The sequence below is a fragment of the Lolium perenne genome, chromosome 3, assembly GCF_019359855.2.
Source record: "Lolium perenne isolate Kyuss_39 chromosome 3, Kyuss_2.0, whole genome shotgun sequence".
Classification (NCBI taxonomy): domain Eukaryota; kingdom Viridiplantae; phylum Streptophyta; class Magnoliopsida; order Poales; family Poaceae; genus Lolium; species Lolium perenne.
Window position 1 is genome coordinate 143,902,834 of NC_067246.2, and position 19,007 is coordinate 143,921,840.

At 40.9% G+C, this 19,007-nt stretch overlaps 2 protein-coding genes and 1 long non-coding RNA gene across 20 annotated transcripts; 2 read left to right on the plus strand and 1 right to left on the minus strand.

Moving 5' to 3' along the window:
- The first annotated feature begins 491 nt into the window (after nucleotides 1-491).
- On the plus strand, nucleotides 492-4,900 carry LOC127327042 (uncharacterized). Of its 2 annotated transcripts, XM_071826965.1 has the most exons (5): nucleotides 492-681; nucleotides 2,860-3,568; nucleotides 3,651-3,863; nucleotides 3,947-4,071; nucleotides 4,167-4,900. In XM_071826965.1, exons 2-5 carry the CDS (start codon nucleotides 3,030-3,032, stop codon nucleotides 4,739-4,741), a joined length of 1,452 nt encoding a protein of 483 aa, XP_071683066.1. In that variant the 5' UTR covers nucleotides 492-681; nucleotides 2,860-3,029; the 3' UTR covers nucleotides 4,742-4,900. The 2 variants fall into 2 exon arrangements, with proteins under 2 accessions (XP_071683066.1, XP_051209786.2); XM_051353826.2 differs by lacking the exon at nucleotides 492-681 and having other exon boundaries at nucleotides 2,373-3,568.
- A 1,775-nt stretch (nucleotides 4,901-6,675) lies between these two features.
- On the plus strand, nucleotides 6,676-11,573 carry LOC127326975 (uncharacterized). 9 transcript variants are annotated; one of them, XR_007868285.2, is made up of 7 exons: nucleotides 6,676-6,895; nucleotides 8,234-9,882; nucleotides 9,964-10,116; nucleotides 10,222-10,338; nucleotides 10,429-10,623; nucleotides 10,736-10,861; nucleotides 10,952-11,573. It is a non-coding gene; the product is annotated as an uncharacterized lncRNA (long non-coding RNA). The 9 variants fall into 9 exon arrangements; XR_007868284.2 differs by having other exon boundaries at nucleotides 6,677-6,895; nucleotides 10,753-10,861; XR_007868283.2 differs by having other exon boundaries at nucleotides 6,681-6,895; nucleotides 8,234-8,537; nucleotides 9,253-9,882; nucleotides 10,429-10,861.
- A 1,368-nt stretch (nucleotides 11,574-12,941) lies between these two features.
- On the minus strand, nucleotides 12,942-18,729 carry LOC127327127 (uncharacterized). 9 transcript variants are annotated; one of them, XM_071828194.1, is made up of 10 exons: nucleotides 18,335-18,701; nucleotides 16,335-16,477; nucleotides 15,936-16,144; nucleotides 15,653-15,779; nucleotides 15,382-15,474; nucleotides 15,170-15,264; nucleotides 14,921-15,077; nucleotides 14,601-14,827; nucleotides 13,318-13,640; nucleotides 12,942-13,237 (listed from the first exon to the last, which is right to left on the minus strand). In XM_071828194.1, the coding sequence occupies exons 4-8, from the start codon at nucleotides 15,772-15,774 to the stop codon at nucleotides 14,710-14,712; spliced, it is 585 nt and encodes a 194-aa protein (XP_071684295.1). In that variant the 5' UTR covers nucleotides 15,775-15,779; nucleotides 15,936-16,144; nucleotides 16,335-16,477; nucleotides 18,335-18,701; the 3' UTR covers nucleotides 12,942-13,237; nucleotides 13,318-13,640; nucleotides 14,601-14,709. The 9 variants fall into 9 exon arrangements, with proteins under 9 accessions (XP_071684295.1, XP_071684293.1, XP_071684294.1 ...); XM_071828192.1 differs by having other exon boundaries at nucleotides 16,335-16,560; XM_071828193.1 differs by having other exon boundaries at nucleotides 16,232-16,560.
- Between the last annotated feature and the right edge of the window lie 278 nt (nucleotides 18,730-19,007).

A 19,007-nucleotide genomic window follows, 5' to 3' on the forward strand; every position in this document is an offset into this window, starting at 1 on the left:
GTCAAGTTTAAAATTTCCGATTTTTTGTTTGGGGGACGTGACTGGGGAGCGACGTCCCCCAAAGGCGGCACGAACGAAACACGTCCCCCAAACGCTCAATTCGGCGTGGTTTGGGGGACGCTTTGGGGGACGCGGCTGGAGATGCTCTAAGGATGCGTTGTGACATATTGAAGTGGTGATTTGATTTTATAAGAAACAAAAGTTTGAAAGGAAGAACGTGCAGCTGGCGCCCCAATTACCGATTGATCGGTATACACGTCGTTGTCCCCGCGTTTCCCTGCAATCCGATGCCGTTACGATTTGTACCCCGCCGATATCGCGAAAATAAACGAAAACGACCAAGAGTCCCGTCGGGAATCGAAACGGATGAATCAAGTTCCGTACGTTTCCCCAGGCCGTTCGGCTCTTGGACTCCGGTCACCCCCACGACTTCCCGATCGACCATAAATAGAGCACCGCCGACGCTCAAGGGTTTCAGCCCGCACTACCTAGGCAGCCTCGTCTACTCGTCTTACCTGCGTGTTACGCCTCTCGCCGGTTTTGGATCTACTTCTCCTGCGCGGCGATTTCTTCCTCGACCTGCCGTACGTATAGTATCGCTGCTCCCGGCTAGTTCGTGAGGATTTGATTCACGCGAGCCGCCGCCGCCACCAATCCTTTTCTTCTTCCGCTGGCCATAAGGTATGCATGTTTCCTCTTCTTTTTAGTATGGTAAATTTCCGCCAGCTGTTGTCATCTGTATTTATGTTCACGGTTGATTGAGGATCTGTTAGTCGATTTAGCCATGGCTCTCTGCACCTCTCGGTGTGTGATTGCTAGCTTTTGCTGTAGGATTTGTTAGCCGATTAGCTTGTCCCGTTTTGGTTAGTGCAGCCGCAGTTTACATGTGACAATTACTGGGGCTGGGCTAGATAGGTGACCGGTGACAAGTATATGTACGCACCCTGGCGCACCCTGGCGCAACCAGATCGGTTTGTATATTAGTTTCCTGAGTAGTTCGTTGTCTTGCCATTGTACATGCGTCCAATGAGCAAAATAATAGGCCTCTTAGTTTATCTGCTTTTGTAAACCAAATATTTCCACGTCCTTTCCAAGTTATTGTAAGGAAAGTAGACTTAATTAATTAAAGATAGAAGAAGCTTTGCACTAGCACATTACTCTGAACACATAATATATAATTTAGTTCTTGGCTATGAGCCTAACCCCTCTTTTGTCCAACTTAAGAGAAATATGCCTAATCTTGTTTTCTTGGAACATTATAAATTAAGTTCTGCGCAATATAGCTCTGCAATAGCAAAACGAGTTTTACTACGTCTTAAGAAACAAATCGTGTTTTACTATTTATATATTTTTTCCTGATTATAATTTTCACTTATAGCATGCCTGCAAAATTAGTGTAAATACAACCAAAAATCAATCTTTGCAGGACATACGCCCTAGACTTTGATCATGTATAAAGACAAATATCGATCATTGCAATATCTAATGCATACACCATGTAAATATACTTAATACCGGTCCTCATTATATAGGTTCGATATTATAGATGTTGATACCTTTTCATGTATTATATATATATATGTATATATATAAATATTTTTTTTTGGTTAAACTTTAATTCGTTTGACTTTAACTAAAATTTATATGTAAAATATTTTGGGAAGGAGGGAGTACAACATTGCCTTTTGTATTTATAATTTTTGCATAAAAGGATAACACTACAAGTTTTCTTGTATTTTGATTTTTTTGTTTGAGATTTCTTGCTCAGTTCTCCCCCCTTTCCTAGATATAAGTTGTATAGTTTTTCGCATTAAAATTATAGAAAACACATGTAGAAAAAAATATACTTGGTTTGGATGGGATTACACCTTGACAATTGATGTGAGAAAAAAAAGGACTTCAAATAAGATACAAAAAATGATAACAAATCCCTAAAAAGTGTCTAGACAAGTGGTGCAACACAATACACCATATATTATGGATTTTTTTTCAAAAACTATGTGGCTTATATCTTGGAATGGAGGGCGTATCAATGATTTCCTATATAAATAAATTGGTTCAATATCTGTTTTTTCATATAAAAATAAATTGGTTTTGTCAACTTGTAGGAATTTCTACATATTTATATTATGGATTTAAAAAACTATGTGGCTTATATCTAGGAATGGAGGGAGTATCAATGATTTCCTATATAAATAAATTGGTTCAATATCATTTTTTTTTCATATACGAATAAATTGTTTTTGTCAACTTGTAGGAATTTCTACATATTTATATTATGGATTTAAAAAAACTATGTGGCTTATATCTAGGAATGGAGGGGGTATCATTGATTTCCTATAGAAATAAATTAGTTTAATTCATTGTTTTTTCATATAAAAATAAATTGATTTTGTCAACTTGTAGGAATTTCTACATATTTTGAATTGTTACATTTCAAAAATATGAAATACCAAAGGCCTACTACCTCTTTTGGCCCGAGGCAACACTCTTTTGTAAAGAAGAAGGTGCCTGGTCCACGCATGATGAAGATTCGCAAGGAAGTCCAGCTTAGGCAGACATATATGCCAGTAAGTGCGCCCTATAGAAACACCAGGGCTAGCAGAGGTGACGATGTTGAAAATATAGGTTTTGCATATAATGGCAAGATCAATCGATCTTTAGAACCGGTCTATGTGAATCAAGGAGGTGATAATGGTGTGGTCATAAATTCGCGGAAATGCCCGTTAGGAGAAAACTTAGTGATATCAAATGAAAGTATTGTTCCAGTTGGCAAGAGTAAAAGAGTGGTAGTTTCACCAAAGTCTGTGCTCTTAGAAAAGTCTATGATCTCTAATTTGACGGTTGACTTTTCTTCAGAAGTTGTGGAGAAAATTGCCCCCCAAGCTTTGAAGAACAACTCAAGTGACACAAATAAAGTTTCAAAGAAACCGCTCCATTCTAGGAAAGTGGATGCATCTTCCAGAGGTTCGACGTCTTCGATTGAAGCACCATTGGTTTCAAACAAAGTATCAATCAAAGAGAATGCCATGGAAAGCAAAGTTCATATGGTGGATGAACATCATGAGAAACAACAATTTAAGGTGAGGGAACACAAAAACCCTTTTAAGAGTAAGGGTATCTTAGAAACGGAAGAACACCGAGACAGCTCAGATGCTCATGGGAGAATAGAGACACCATTCTTGAGCAATGATATAAAAAATCAGAGTGGAGGCCTGTTAGTAGAGGATCATCAGAACGACAAAGACAATTGTAAGAGTAAGAGAAAACGACAGGGAGAACATGGTAATGGTACTGAAGGAACTAAGACTGTTAAGTTGGTGAGAGGAAGATTTATAGGTATTGTAGATGAGGATGAAGAGGATATTAAGATTGTTAAGTCAGCGAGGAGAAAATATATATGTGATGAAGATGAAGACAAAGGTGATATTAGTGGCGATGAACATAACCTTATTATTGGTGATAATCATAATACTGCTGGCGCTGAAGATGGTATAGGTGGATTGATAGCACAAACTGCTATTGTGGAGTTATATGGATCGCTGCCCATTGATGAACCCATTTGGAGGTACTACAATAGATGCCCTTACCCATTTAAGGATAACTTAATTAAATCACCTTTCTAACCAATATTTCTATTATTTCATCAGTGGAATGTTGGAGATAGGAGGTGAGGGTTATGTCCCATTAGAAGCACATTTGTTGGCTAAATCTTGCGAAAAAGTATGGGAATGCTCGAGATCTTTACAAAACATGGTTAAAGTAGCAAAGATTCCTAGGTTGGATGCTGAACCCAAGTGCTTTAGGGTATCAAGGCCAACTGAGGACAACATTGGCCTGTATTTCTTTCCACAAGAAATGAGGTACTTGCCTGACATCTAAGTTTGCGCCATCAACTCTATATTTTTTCACTCCATGGGAATCTTATATTCTCAAGATTTTCCAGGCCAAATGAGGGTTTCGATAAGCTAGTCAAGGAAGTCATGGACAAAAATTTGATCCTACGAGCTTATGTCGATGAAGCCGAGATGTTGATATTTCCTTCTATTTTGCTACCGGAGCGGCATCAAAGTACGTTTTTGAAATTAGTCCCTCTTTCCCTAAGCCTTTCTTTGCATTCTACCATATGCTTGTGGATTCAGTCACTTACCTGTTGTCCTTTGCAGCCTTTCAAGGGAAACACTACCTATGGGGTATGTTCAAACGCAGAGAGGATATGGTCAATGCAGAAGGAGAACAGACCATGCGTGGTACACGCACAGGGAATGGGAGGCAGCATTGCTCACGTCCTTGTGTGGGCAAAAAAGATGTGAACAAAGGCGCTAGGACAAACTCCTTGGCTAGACCGAACGAGTCGACACCTCCGGCTGAGCGCACTGTGGCCGAAGCTGCTACTCCGGCTCCTGCCGCCGATACTGCCACGTCTAATGCACCAAGTCGCCAGGCTGAACATGCTGCCGACGTAGTTGCCGAGCCGGTTCCTGCCGCCACGTCTCATGCAGCAAGCTTGATGCTTCCGGCTGATCCCGTTGCCGCCGACGTTACCACAACAGCTCCTGCCGCCGGCGCTGCCTCGTCTCATGCACCAAGCTCGTCAGTTTCTCAAAGAGGTATGTACGGATTCATTGCTCCATCAGAAAATCAGAAGATTCATCAGCTCATTCAAGAGCTGGAACGTGAAGGCGCTGTGGTAATCTTCATGCGCGGGGAGACGATAGGATGCGGCGTGGGTACGCAATAATAAGCACATGCAGGTGTTGGAGTTTGCAGCCTTTGCATGCATGGGGCACCGACTCGGTTAGCCAGGGAAGCATGCACACCATGTTTCAAGTTTTTTTTTGTTATTTGCATGCCTTTGTATGGAAGTATTAAATTAAGATTTATTTATATAGTTAAGTCGTACTTGTTAGTGGAATAAAAAATTTGATGAAGAAAAACAAATACATATCACGTGTAACATTTGTTTGGGTCTCACAATAATACAGAAAGGGCATTTTTAAGGGTGACTTCTTTTGGGTTTATGCTTATGCATAAACTTTCAGGAGACTTCTTTTGGGATTGTAATGTTTTGGCTTATTTGTGCCAATGAGTCGTGAAATGTCCCAAAATCAGATCACGCAAGCTTGAAGCTGATGGTCAGGGTAGAGACGATCTGGCCGGGTGGGAGCCGGCCGCAGTCTTGGAGCTCGACGGCCGGTCTTGGAGCTCGCGGGTCGGTCTTGGAGCTCGACGGCCGGCCTTGGAGCTTCGGGGTTGAGGATGGGGCGGGTGGGCGATGCATTTTTTCTCTTTCTTTTTTTCTCGCTTTGACTCAGGTAACTGGGCGGTGGCATTCTGCTGCAAATTCCATGAAACGACATGTCCATTTCCACAAATCGTTTCGTAAACTCGTGGGGAAGCTCAAGAAGCTGCTCTCGGCCAGTTTCTCCCCACTACACGTACATGGGCTTCTGGGGCGTTTCTTCGGTGGGGAGAAGCCAAACACTTCTTTTGGGTTTTTGCTTCTCTGGACCTATAAGCAGACCATAAGCCTCAAAAGAAGTCACCCTAAGGCATTGTCGCACGCAGATCGCTTACTTCTAAAAAACAATCGACGTCTGCATGCGATTTAGACGGTTCCTTTGGGCACACGGAGAGTATAAAAATATTGTTAGAAATAGGTCTAACTGCCATAGGCAGTTATTAGTAGTGCCCAAAAGTCCTTACAGACGTCTAATCATGTACAGACGCCTGTTCACTCCGAACAGTCACCTCTCTACTAACCGACGCCTCCAACAGGCGCCTCTTTCTTGTAAACCGACATCCGAACAGTCGGATCACCTGTATATATACCCCATGTTGATGATCAATAAAGAACAGTTCATTCATTCACTTTTTACTCACAACACGTTATCATGCACTCGCCTCTACCGAGAGCAATCACCGGAGTGAAAGGAGGAACAGGGAAAGGAAAGAATAGAAGGTAAAAATGGCAAGAAATCTGCACGCCCTGGTTTCCTCTTTCGCTCGCTTTCTTCGCCACGGGAATCGCCGCCCATTCTTCGCCCGTCCATCGCCTCGGCCACAGGGCTGGCGGCTCCCGTCGCCATGGCCGTGGGGCTGGCTTCCGCCGCAACGGCAACGGCAGTAGCCTTCGCCACCACGCCGGACTCGGTGGCCATCGTCGCCCCTTCAACTGGAACCGTCGTCGTCATGGCGGCCGTCGCCACGGCAACCGCCGCCAGGCCTACGCGCCTCGCACTGGACGCTGTGCCCAGGCAATGAACGCACAAGGCACTCAGGCTGCCCCAGCGGCACCACCCAGCCCAACCGCTCCTCTGCAACCGGCGTTCCACATACCTCCGATGGACTGGCTCCTCGGCGGACCGGCGGCTCCGTTCCTCGGCGAGGAGGACGACTTCGACGCCGCCCTGGTTCCACCACCACAGGGGATCTTCCTTGACAACGGCATGGACGCCAGCGGTGTGGCCTTCTGCCCGGAGCACGGGTAGGGCCCTTGCCCTGCCCGCAGAGGCATCGCCTTTTGCCCAGTGCAGGGCTACGGCGCGGATAGTCACTTCTAGCGGAGCCGGTAACTACCGGTGCTCCCAACGTCGTCCGTTTTGTTTGCGATGCGTGCTACCACGTCAGCAAACCGTTGTATATGCACATAGATTTTTCGGTATTCAGCTGTATGCTTTCTGTATTGTACAAGAAGTAAGGAGTTGGCCCACCGTCCCCTAACCTCGCGGAGCCTTTATTCCCTTGCCGGCTCCCGTTCGATTCCCCTCTATTATTAGTCAATTTTCTCTCTCAACTTCATCTTCTTCCTCTGCTTCTTCCCCCAATTCATTGCTCCGGCCCATCCCCGGCGGATTCATCGACCGCGTTGTCGTGGTTCTGGGAGCAGTGCAAGGTACGTGTGAGTAATCTTCCATTCAACATCTGTAGGAGATGAAGTAAGATTCCTCTTTAAATCTTGAATATTACATTGCTTTTGTGAAATGCGCTGCCATTGTTAGGGTTAGAATCTTGTATGTAAAGAGTTGCTCTTTGAGATCCAGTGTTTATACTACGACCTCCCATACTGCGTCCCCCCCCCCCCCCCCCCCCCCGCCCCCTCCCCATCCTGGCAAGGCAGTAAGTATCTGTTGTTAAAGTAATTTTGATTGCACCATTCTTCAGATTAATTCATTCACAGTTACAAGTAATTTGTTTCTCCACTTTTCTAGCATATGAACATAATTTCCTCATGTGTTAGGTAATTATCTAGATACAGGTTTGCAAATTTAATGAACTGCTGTGTGTCTTGACCTCTGAATCGATGGATTCACTTAATTTGCCTGTACCCAGTTGACCTGGCAGTAGAGGATTAGTGGATACTCCTTGAGTGTTTATGCAAGCAAATTATAGTGGCAATAGTTCTTACTAGGGGCTAACGTTGTAACAGTTTTTTAAGCACTCTCCTTGTAGGAATAGTATTGACCTGTATGAGATATACCTTTTCAGCATGGTTTTTTCAATTGTTTGTTTTGCTTGCTGTATGAAGAAAATATGAACACAATTGTCTGTATATTATATAAGAAAACTTGGAAATTTGCGTTCAGTGGCCGAGATATTTCATTGCAATTTTTGTGAACATATTTTTCGAGAATCCAGTAAATAGATGTGGCATGTACCATACACCCCTGCTTCCAGTATGTTACCGAATCCATAGTTAGACCAATTATATCTTGAAGATGGTAATGATAAGTCTGAAGCGAACTATACCTGTCTTTATAACTACAAAATCCTAGAATCACTATGAATCACATATGTGTGACCAAAATAATATATTTGGAATTTGTGTGAACAAACTGAATTGAACTTTTTTATACGTATTTAATTTTTTATGAATAATTAAAAGCATGATTTATGTTGCACTATGAATAGCTTGTACTTGGGATATATTTCCCTAACAAATGAGGGTGTGATGTATGAACTTTATGCTTTTTCAATATGTTGTTCTTTTCATTTGAGTAGCTAACTAATTTGAAGACACGGATATTATATTAAACCAACCCACTCGTAATGAAAGAGGTATAAGTTGGAATGTTGAATTGTATATGGATCTTTCAATTGGTTGCTGTCTCAAACAATTTGTTGTATGAAACAATATTTTTCAGCAGGGTAATTCAGTTGTTTGAACTGTTTCTCATTTTCACAGTATTCATATGATTACAGCTGCATATTCATTAGATTATGTGTCTCGTAGGAGGCAGTCTGACAATGGATCTAGACGACGACGATTTTGAGATGCCATCTAGAACATCCCCTCATTTTCGATTCAGGAACACACCAAAGAAGAAACATGAGGAGGACTTGGTTAATCACACTGGAACAGAGAAGAGGCCACTGAAGAGAAGGAAAACAGGAGCACATAATGCTAACAGACTGAAGTTTGAACTTTAGTGGTGATCTATTCAGAAATAAGAAAATTGGGCGTAAGACATTATTAAAACTCCTAACAACACAACTCTAGTTCGAACTTCAGTAGTACCGTATAGAGCAACGAAGTAGTAAGTTCTCTTAGTACTTGCCATTTGTATTTATATTTTTATAAGTTTTAGAAGTTATCATGCATGTATGTTTTTTTACCAGATTTGTGTTTATGTCCCTGATCCTGAGTTCATTTTCAATTCTGATTGGCTTCCATATGGTCATTGCGAATATATGCAGTACCGTAAATTTCTTAATACATATGTATTGTAAATTCCACCGATTTGAAAGTGCCAGCATTTTGTGGTCCTTATATTAATTAGTTCTGGTAGCTGCATAGGATTTATATCAATTTGAGCTGTCCAGTCATGAAGGTAGTCCTAAGCTTTGAACATTCCATTCCAATTGCTGCTATGTTGTTGACATAAACATGCAATATACAAGATTTGTGCATTGTTGCACGCATTTCTCAGTTATAAAAAAATGAATAAATTAAGGTGCCAACAATTTCCAATAGATAAACAACACCAAAGGAACACAGTATTACGGAACAATGTATGTATTCTTTTTGTTTCTTGATGCTTTGTTATAAATTAAGTACCATGGACAGTGTTTACCTATAAGTGAATGCCGAACCTATAGGTCACGTATATTCCGAATCTCCGTGTTGCTACATAAACAACCTTTAGCTGAAGTTTTTTCATTCTGTAATACCAATTTTACACTAAATTAGAGCAGTAGTTTCCTTTTTTAGCTTTATTTGTTCCATGCTAATATGTGGTTGTATATTTGAAGCAGAATATCGGATTCAAATGTTCCCCTCATCTTTTGTTCGATCTCCTGAAGAACCTAGACATAGATCAGAGAAAATGTTTTGATGAACTCGGATTCGGTATTCTATTATCCATGCCAAATTGTAGGCTTCCTAAAGATCTGACAGTGTGGTTAGTGAACCATTTCAGTTGGAAGAAGCAAGCTCTGACTGTACGTGGCCGCACAGTCCCAATTAAACTTCTTATGAAGAAGTTGTTAGGTATACCTGATGGCCCTTTTCCTGTACCTTTGCCCCGTAGCAAGCGTGGCAAATCAAAGTGCATTTACCCCACCGAAGAGGACAAAGAGATGAAGGATGAGAAAGGTGCAAGGGGTTTGAGTTATAAGGCTACATACGAGTCACTAATATCTACTCATGACCCAGTACAATTTAAAAGATCCTTTATGTTGTACGTGCTCTATATTTACTTTGCTCCATCTAGTGGCCACTTTATTAACCTTGGCTACTCACCCGTAATGAGCAACGTTGACCTCATCAAGGATATGAACTGGCGCGACCATGTAGCTAATGTTCTCATCGAAGGAATTCGGGAATATCGAGACTCGAAGGCAGTTAATGTCAATATCCACGGATGTGTACATGTTCTGCTGGTTAGTCTTTACAGTATGAATATTTTCCATATTGCATATGATAGAAGAGTGCATCACTAACAGTTGGCAATTTGATTGCAGCTCATTTATATTGATATGGTTAAGTCTCCAATATTGGAAGTTCCCGGAGGATGCCCCCGTGTACTATATGTAACTACTGATTTGCTAGACTTGTTAGATTTGTCTGATTTGAAGTCCAGCTCATGTGATGGTCCAGAGTATGGCAAGCTATAGGTGCGTTTTTCCCTTCCAACATATTATACTTTCTCATCGCACCTTCTGCTTTCGGAAACGATGCTATCCCTTTCAAAAATGGCTGACCCCTTGAACGATCTACAGCTTGCTGATTCGCCATATGGAGAAGAGTTTGTATCATCCGCCACAGCAAATAGACGTCCCACCAGGTCCATACCTGGCTGCAGTAGTACTGCCCATACTACTGTGGATGTTCTAAAGGTTAGCCATTTACCCAACAGCCAGAGGTCCGTAGTATCAATTTTTTTTGTAGTACTTACGATCGAACAACTAAATTTGCGTACATGCTAGGTCTTATTTGATGGAATGCAGCAAACTGAAGCGCAATATTCAACATCAAGAGACAAGATCCATGCAGAAATGTACGAGACAAGATCCCTGAATGCAATATAGCCGTTTGCCCACACGCTATGTATTATTATTTTTATGCAATGGAATGATGAAAATATGACTCTTTGGAAGCTGGTCAGTACTATAAAATTCGAGGTAGACCTCCCGCTTGGATCAGGAACACTGAAATATTTCACATTCTATATCAACTTCTACTATCAACTTCTTCAAATCCCAGAAGGATGTCTTCTTTTTCTTACTCCTTTAGAAGCGCTCGTGATGCAGCCCCGCCCCTTCCTCTGTTCTGTGCCCATGTTGCGGTTTAGAAAGAACAACCACTTTCGTGTCGTATCCAACCCGGGCATAAGATTCTACAAGTGCCCCTAACCAGGGAGTATGATTTCTTCTCCTTTTATGCAAATCTTACCTCATGGAGCTGTTCACCTTTGGTTTTGTATTTATTTTAGTTTGTTGTGTTGTGTAGGAAAATGGCACTTGCGATTTTTTCCTCTCGGAACAGCACTATGCATTCTTCATTACCGGAGTTGGGATCAATTTGTTGATAGAAGCTGCTGGTGGTGGAAGCAATTTCATGTTTGGAATGGCAGGTTTCATGAGAGATATTAAGGCGGTGGTGATGAACACGTTCATGCTGTGCATAATCATATTATCAATTGTCGCATTCCACTTTTCACACAACTTCATTTGATGTTGCAAATGACCCAGCAGATCATTTACCAACTAATATGTAGTGGGCACACTATATTTATAGGTATATCTGCTACTGTATTGCGCTACTATAGTCATCAAGCCTTGTAGGCTAGGTCTAGTTATTTATATGCGATGGTAATCACATTTTTATCACATGTACTGTTTGTTCTGGAATATGTGCTGCATGATTTGGAGTTCGCAAGTTGTATCGAGCAGCCATGCCTATACAGACGACTGAACAGTACACTATGTGTACCGTCTGTACTTTCAACTGTGCAAGGTTGGCTAGCTGATGTTCATGCATGTCAGCACGATGCACAATCCGCTCTCCTAAGAAACCAATGTGTATACAATATGGCTGAATGATGTAACTGGAGACCACTACTTGTACCTTCTTTGTTTTATCTCTCTGCTTCCCCGTAGCACAAATCTATATAGCATATCCCATCTAAACTTTGATGCGCAATTTAATTGTATGTACCACTCTGAGCTACATTGTGATTGCTCCATATTTAGTTTTAGTCAAGACATAATGGCTTTGGTTATAACGTTTTCGAGAAATAACAGCGCATAATGTATCAAGTGGTAAGAGAGATAAAGCCGCCGCCTCAAGCCTAGCCTCCAGTTCATCCTCCTTCATAGATTGGTTCCCCCTCCTCCGGTCGGCTTCGCCGGCGTCAGGAGGAGTGGGGAACCCGATCTATGCGTGGAGTTTCGAATAAAAGTATTGTTTTCATTAGATTATGTTAGGATTTTGGTAGCCGCCTTCTTGTTGGTTTCCCCTCAATGGAGATGGCATCTTCTGCAATAAGTGATCTTCGGTCTTTCGTTCGGCGACGAGATTTTCTTCCCGGCGTCAATGGTGGTGTTGAACAATCACAATTTTCTAGGTATGGGCCTTCGGATCTTGCTTCGTCAGATCAATTTTGGATCTTTTGTCGTTGTTGCCGCGAGGAGGATTATTCTCGCAGTTTTTGTCCCGGCTGCTACGTCCTCGACAATGGTGATTCGTACTCTCGGCTCTCCATCGACGACGACAAAGCTAGTCGGTTATTATTCCCTGATATACTGGTGTTGGTACTCTTGCCGATGTTGTATAACTGCTTTAATGGTTGCGTGCGTGCATGCAACCTTGGCACTGCGGCTCAAAAAATTATGGGAGAACTTTCGTCGGTATCTACAGGTCTATGGTTCGTTATCTATCTTTGGCTGCCTTCAGAAGAATACAAGATTGTGTTCTGGAAGAAGAAAGAAATTGAAGACCTCGAAGATTTGTTACTATCTTTTAGACTTTATTTTATAATCGTTGGAGTCAGTTCATGTATCTCTACCATGTACTATTTGTTGCTATGAATATATGTGGTATTGATTGTCAAAAAAAAAAAGTGGTAAGAGAGATAATTACATGAATAATCCATTATAAATATGAGAAGCAGAAGGTTAAATTACCGTACTTCATGGGAGGATCCATTGGAGTATATTATCATGTAGTGCACCTTCTTTTTTCTGATATTTCTAGTACTAGCATGTCATTTTAAGTTTTCTCATTGTTTCTTGCCAGAACAATTTTTTTAATTAATCGATCCCACTATGGCAAAAATAGGCATGTAATCATCCTATTTTTTTGCCTTCTTATATTGGGAGGAAGCATATTAATTTTTAAGTTTGTACCTCTGTACTATCCTTGTGAAGCACAATATCACTTAATAGACGTTTAGGGGCAGTATTTTTTTTCTGGAACTACTTTGTTCCTCTCCTTAACATAATTGCAATAAAAGATACATTACAACAGGCCTTTTAGGCCACATAATTCTGGATACACATTTCCTACCCATCGCATTACACTGGTCCAACTTAGAACATAACTAACATTGAAATTAAGAAACACAATAGCAGTAGTAATAAACCTAGTAAGCTATATCTAGTCACTTGAGCTTGATGCATCCCCACCTAGTATGATTCCCTCCAGCTCCTGTTCATTCAGCTGGTTAATCTCAAAAACTTGTTTTGCAAACTTAGATACGAGATCTTGCCAAATCCAGACATCACACATGAGTTGCTGCGAAAAAGTAGGTCACATTAGTGGAGAAAGCGCAGATTAAGTGCAATTTAACCAATTGAATTTTCAAAAATACTAACCTTCTTCCACCTAGGGTCTTCTTCACCATTGTTGCTGTTCTCAACCCAACCATTGCCACATCGATAAAACAACCTCCCTTTATTGATTCCAGTACTACACATTCTACTAGCTGATTGAGTACCACAAGCACACTCAAAAACTGGCTCAATCAACTCTTTCTTAGGCAACACAACCTCAACTCTAACAATGATACCCATCCTGAAAGTTTTAGTTGGAAGGAAGCTGGAACTTATGATCCATGGAGCTGGGGGTTGAGGTCTATTTATACAGGCTCTGGGGACAAAATCGTCATTTACACCCACTTTATTCATGCATAAGAACCCTGTATGGCAACACCACCATCTAAATATGAAATTTATATATTTCTAATTCTAACACCATGTGCATATGATACTGACAGCAAGGCATGCAGTCTTATACGCGGTAAAGCTAGAATAATTAACTAAAGTTTCTTTGGAAGACTAGTATTTTCTTTCCGATTTTTTGGTTCATAATGTTCGATCAATATTCCCAACTTCGTAGGTACCTACGAGTTCATTTTCCAAATAAATATTGCAACAAAGCAGCACAATATGCAAGTCCTTTTAAGTGGTGACATTCATAATACTACGAAATAGAGGATCACATAACATATATGGAACCCTATGTGTCATGTAGCTTTAATATCCTTCATAAATTCAGACCATATCATTTACGAAATTAGTTGCATTGCCCGACTTACCGAAATTCGTAGTTATTAAATAATATTTAAGAGCCAACACAATCTTGTCATGATTTGCTTAAAAATGAAATATATGAAATTTTTAGGTTGATGTGGCTTTATTTCAAATTGAGAATGATTACCTGCAAAATGTGCATGTACCATAAATAGTTATTTGAATTTTAGCGAGCATACTGATTTTATTTAGGCTTGTATTTGACATTATCGTGTTCAATATATTCGTAATATATATTGTGCAGTTTCTTAAATTATATTCGTACTATGTTAAATATATTTGTAATATGCCATAAGCATTTTATTTAAGTATGCATCAGATCTATTGTCGCTAAATTCCGAACAGCCAAAAGAAATACAATCGCTTTCTTCCATCTGAATCCTTATGTACAGAAGGAGTGTACCATATATCATGTTGATTTAATTAATTTTTGGTGTAAATTTCATGTAATGCATTAGGTCTGAACAATTTTGGATATTTAGGATATGTTTCTCGGCTATTATAATTTTGTTCCCTATGTACTTCAAATCATTGGTATACGACAGATATGTCGGCTTTACATGTACCTGTCGCTGGCAAAGGTATTCCTGCATTGTCCTCTGCTTGCTCTTTGTTGTGTAGTTTATCACCTAATCTGATGCTGAAGCCTGAAACCCATGAGTACATGTTGTAGAACTAGAATGCTTCCACCGTAGAAGAAAACTCCATTCCGACCTCAGGTTGGAACATCACAGTCTTTTTGTCCTCACAATATTTCCTCATTGACTCTTTGATTAGCCCACCAGGAAATTCCCTGTCGTCACCGAAGAAGACAGCTCAAACAATTGTAGTGCAAAACCAGTATTGAAATATCCGACCGAATCTTCTCTTCGCCTTTGAAACTTACCTGGCATGCGACGTAACATCCACAGCTCCACCATCTTCGGCCAACTGGAAATTGGAAAAAGTTCTTGACAGAGAAGCGTTCGAAATAGCGTCGGAGCAGCAACTAGATGCACAGTTAACGGAACTGTCAACGAAACAGCTTGTTCCGATTGATTCATCTGGTAATTGTGAACCAAACTTAAATTCCCTTCAAGAGTACTAGATGTCATTAGTACTGACCAAGTTTGCTAAAGAAAGATGGAGAGCCAACCTTCTATTAAAGTCGGCTTCTGGCTGTATGGGGAACTCTCCATACTAAAGTTCACATTTCCATCCCAAATCCCATCTTCCATGTTAGCTCCAGTTCTTGCGAAATAAAGGAAAATATAGAGGCGCCTTAGATATGTATGAACTTTTTTTCATATAACTTTAATCTCAATTTAAACGTGTCCTGATTTTAACTTCCAGACATGGGCCATTTACCTAGTTTCAATATCGCTAATGCTCTTTTCTACTAAAATATCTTCTCCACCTCCCAGCAGCATTTCTTCATTCAATTGGGAGCTCCCATCAACGCTTAAAAAAGTGCAACATATGGCATAAAAAATATATCTTAGTAATTGCTACAATAATTCAGTATGCAATAATTCTGTGTACATAACAGGTAAAACCCACACATAACCCATGTTTCACAGCTACAGAACTGATGAACACACTATGTTCGAAAATGTATTGAACTGGCAGCAAGACTTACGGGTACTTGCTCATCTCGGCGTCCTTAGCAACCATATTAAGGAGATCCGTGAAAGAAACATCTATGCCGACTGATTGGATTGAGTTGTGGCAGTAGTTGTTCATGCCCTCCCCAGGATCCATACTTCCTGAGGTTGAGCGAAACAACAAATTATGAGCGTTAACTGAGCATACAGAGGTAAGATTGAACAGGCAAATCGGAAGGACATAATCACAATACGTTTCCAAAAAAAATCGGCCCCCAAAATATCATAGGCAACCAAATGCCATGGAGATCTACTTACCTCTATCCCCAGTAATCGTAGCCGCCACTATGCAGGACGGCAGCGCTCACTTCGGCGGAGAAGAAGAAGATCTGGTTGTCTATCCTCTATTCTCGGATCTAGGTCACGGAGCACAGCACACGCCCTGCCGGCAATAACAACGGTAGACTCCACCTGCCCCGTACTATCCCGATACATGCATACGGCCGCGCCGTTGAAGTTTCCTACAACTGAATACGAATAAAGTAATGCGAATATGAGGATGCTTGCCCGAATCTCAACGAAAACACAAACGGGGATTCAACTCCGGTAGTTACCGGATCCGTTAGAAAAACCGCACCCCCATGGAGATGGCGTCTCGTGTGGGGAAAATCTTTTCTAACGGAGCCGGTTCCTACCAGACTCTCGTCAGCCAATCACCTTGCGCCACCTTCTCTCGTACACCAATTGTATTCTGAGGTATTGTGGCTTTATATTCCTTATTACTGGGTTGTACTATCACAGTTCTGGACCCACCACCCACTCACTTTCCTCACACGTCTGGCCCACCCACGATGTTGGTTCTGTGGCAACAATAAGTGCTTTACTTTGCTTCGCGCGCGTGACACAATTTATGCCAGCGGGCAGCCCTGGCCATGGGAAAGTGCTGATTCCAGATAGTAATAATTAAACACATGATTTGTAATATTTTTTAAAACAGATTTAGTTTGTATAATTTTTAAATAATATTCCAAATATCACATCGGTGTAAAATTTAGTTCACAAATATCCCAATGAAATATCCTGTACACTTGGACAATTTTGAAGTGTTCATAGAAATTATACTTATAATTGACATATATTCCAATTATATTTATTTTGTTTTCAAATTAGTTTCAATTCATTTCTAAAAATAGAATCAAATTGTTCCAATTTTTGTGTCCTATTAGAATAAAATTAAGAAGATATGTTCCAAGTATGGATTCATTAACTTTTTCGTATCAACAATCTATGATATATATTTCATACATTACCAAAAATTGGGTCATACGCGTTATGAACCAATTACATTTTAGAAATAAAATTTTCTACTAGAGATATATCACACACAATTGATATTTGAGATATTCTTTTACTATCCATATATGTAAACAAAATTGAATAAAATTTATCTCCCACAAATTCTAGTCATGAGGACGTATCATCCAACAATATTTCAAAACTATCGAAAAAAAAGATGAATCTATCTCTAATATATCTAACAAAAATAGTTTAGACATTTTTCTTTTTTTGAAATAAATACTTCCCAATTTTTAATCACAATCCATAATGGCTTCACAATTGTTTCATGGACTCCAACAATATTTGGTACTATCAAATATTCTCAAATCTCAAGGTAACACAACGGTGTGGAGGAGCCGCGGCTCAAGAAAAGCTTCTTACACGGCACCGCCGGTGCGTTCAAGCACAACGCTGCCCTCGAGCCCATCGACGTAGTAACATTTTAGTATCAAATTTGTGACATACCCAAGATATGATCGCAGTAGGTTTCAGATGTCATTTTTTATTAGATACCATTATTATATCAAAAAATTATAGCATATAATACTGATATTTGAGAGATCCTTTTACAATCTATATTAGTTACATCACCAAATTGGTGTATGATCCAAATATCTTTTAGAAATCCATCCCTTTTTAATGCAGAAAACAGTTTCCGCAGATTGTTCACACATAACATTTATTTCAATGCACAACAAATGTTTCACAGTTTTATAAAGAAATAGGCAAATCAAAGACAATTTAAATGTTAGAGCAAATGAAAAATTACTGAAAATTACCATCCAGATGGATTAACTACCAGCAAAGGTGGATGCAGATTTGACACGAAATATTAGATTAAAAATCAGTCCGAATATGAAATATTAACCACCAAAATCACTCTCCAAATTAGCATCCTCCCCAGATTGAAACAAAATTCCAATAAAACGAACATTATATGCTTCACATATAGCTTCAGTAACATTTTCTAACCAAATAAGACAGAATTATGTTTAGAATTCAATCACAATCTCATAAACAATCCAAATTGATTTCACAATCATTTCATTGCACCACAAATATTTCAGAAACTTACAGAGAAATAGACGAATCAAATTTGTTTCAGATATTAGAGCAAATGAGAAAGTAAAACTAATTTCCAATCTTAGAATTCTTTGGTGTATTTGGCAAGGATTTCTCAATCTGGGCATTCCAAAAAAAAGAGATCATTGGAAAATTCAGACTGATTATTGAATTGGCTGCATTGGATTTGACACAAAATTGAAGGCTAAAATTCAGATGAAACAAAAGTAGACACCATAAAAATCACACTTCAGATCTGCATCCCCATGAGATTGAAACTAAAAACAATCCCTAGATCAGGAAAATGGATCCCAAACCTAAACTCCGCATTAGATGAACATGGTGCCGGCCTCCGCTTTGTCTTCCTCCCGTCATTCTCGTCTAGGGGGCAGGGGCGCTGCACGAAGAAGGTGCGGCGGAGGAGCCAGAGCTCGAGATCTGCTCATGCACGGCGCAGCCGTCCTGGCCGCAGCCCTGCGTGATCTCGAACCTCCGTAGCTCTGGCTGCTATCTCGCCCTCTCGCGGGAGTTCGGCGTCCACCTCGCCGCAGGTCACGCTCCGCCGCGGCAGCCGCCGCTTTTTTGGATCGGAATTGAGAGAGAGAGACCGGAAAGGGGGTCACGGTGGGGGTGCCATATTAGTCTGAGGCTCCATGTCGTGCTGTGATGTACCGGCGTACACTACCAAGGTAGGCGCATCTCGCAGTCAGTATGAATAAAGAAGTGCATATACGCTAAAAAGCGTGACCGAATCTTGATGCAAAATCGAGCGGGGGCTGGAGCACCGGTAGTTACCGGCTCCGCCAGAAAATCCGCTCTCGGCTACGGCGCGAGTCCCCCACCGCTGGCCGCCATCTTCGACCCGCCGTCTCCAACACCGTCCATCGACCTCCCCGAGTACGACTTCTCGCCGGGGTACGGTCCCGAGCCGGACACATACCTGGACCTCCCGACGCCGACGCTAAGCGATGAGAACTTGGAGCACTTCGT

Bases quoted from the DNA above. Each gene is read 5' to 3' on its own strand.
- LOC127327042 (XM_051353826.2), top strand. From the start codon at position 2,445: ATGAAATACCAAAGGCCTACTACCTCTTTTGGCCCGAGGCAACACTCT. The intron at 3,569-3,650 runs GTACTACAATAG...TTATTTCATCAG, and splicing joins ATTGATGAACCCATTTGGAG to TGGAATGTTGGAGATAGGAG. The intron at 3,864-3,946 runs GTACTTGCCTGA...AAGATTTTCCAG, and splicing joins TTCTTTCCACAAGAAATGAG to GCCAAATGAGGGTTTCGATA.
- LOC127327127 (XM_071828191.1), bottom strand. From the start codon at position 18,392: ATGACGGGAGGAAGACAAAGCGGAGGCCGGCACCATGTTCATCTAATG. The intron at 15,475-15,652 runs GTAAGTCTTGCT...CACTTTTTTAAG, and splicing joins GCCGAGATGAGCAAGTACCC to CGTTGATGGGAGCTCCCAAT. The intron at 15,265-15,381 runs GTAAATGGCCCA...TTATTTCGCAAG, and splicing joins ATTAGCGATATTGAAACTAG to AACTGGAGCTAACATGGAAG.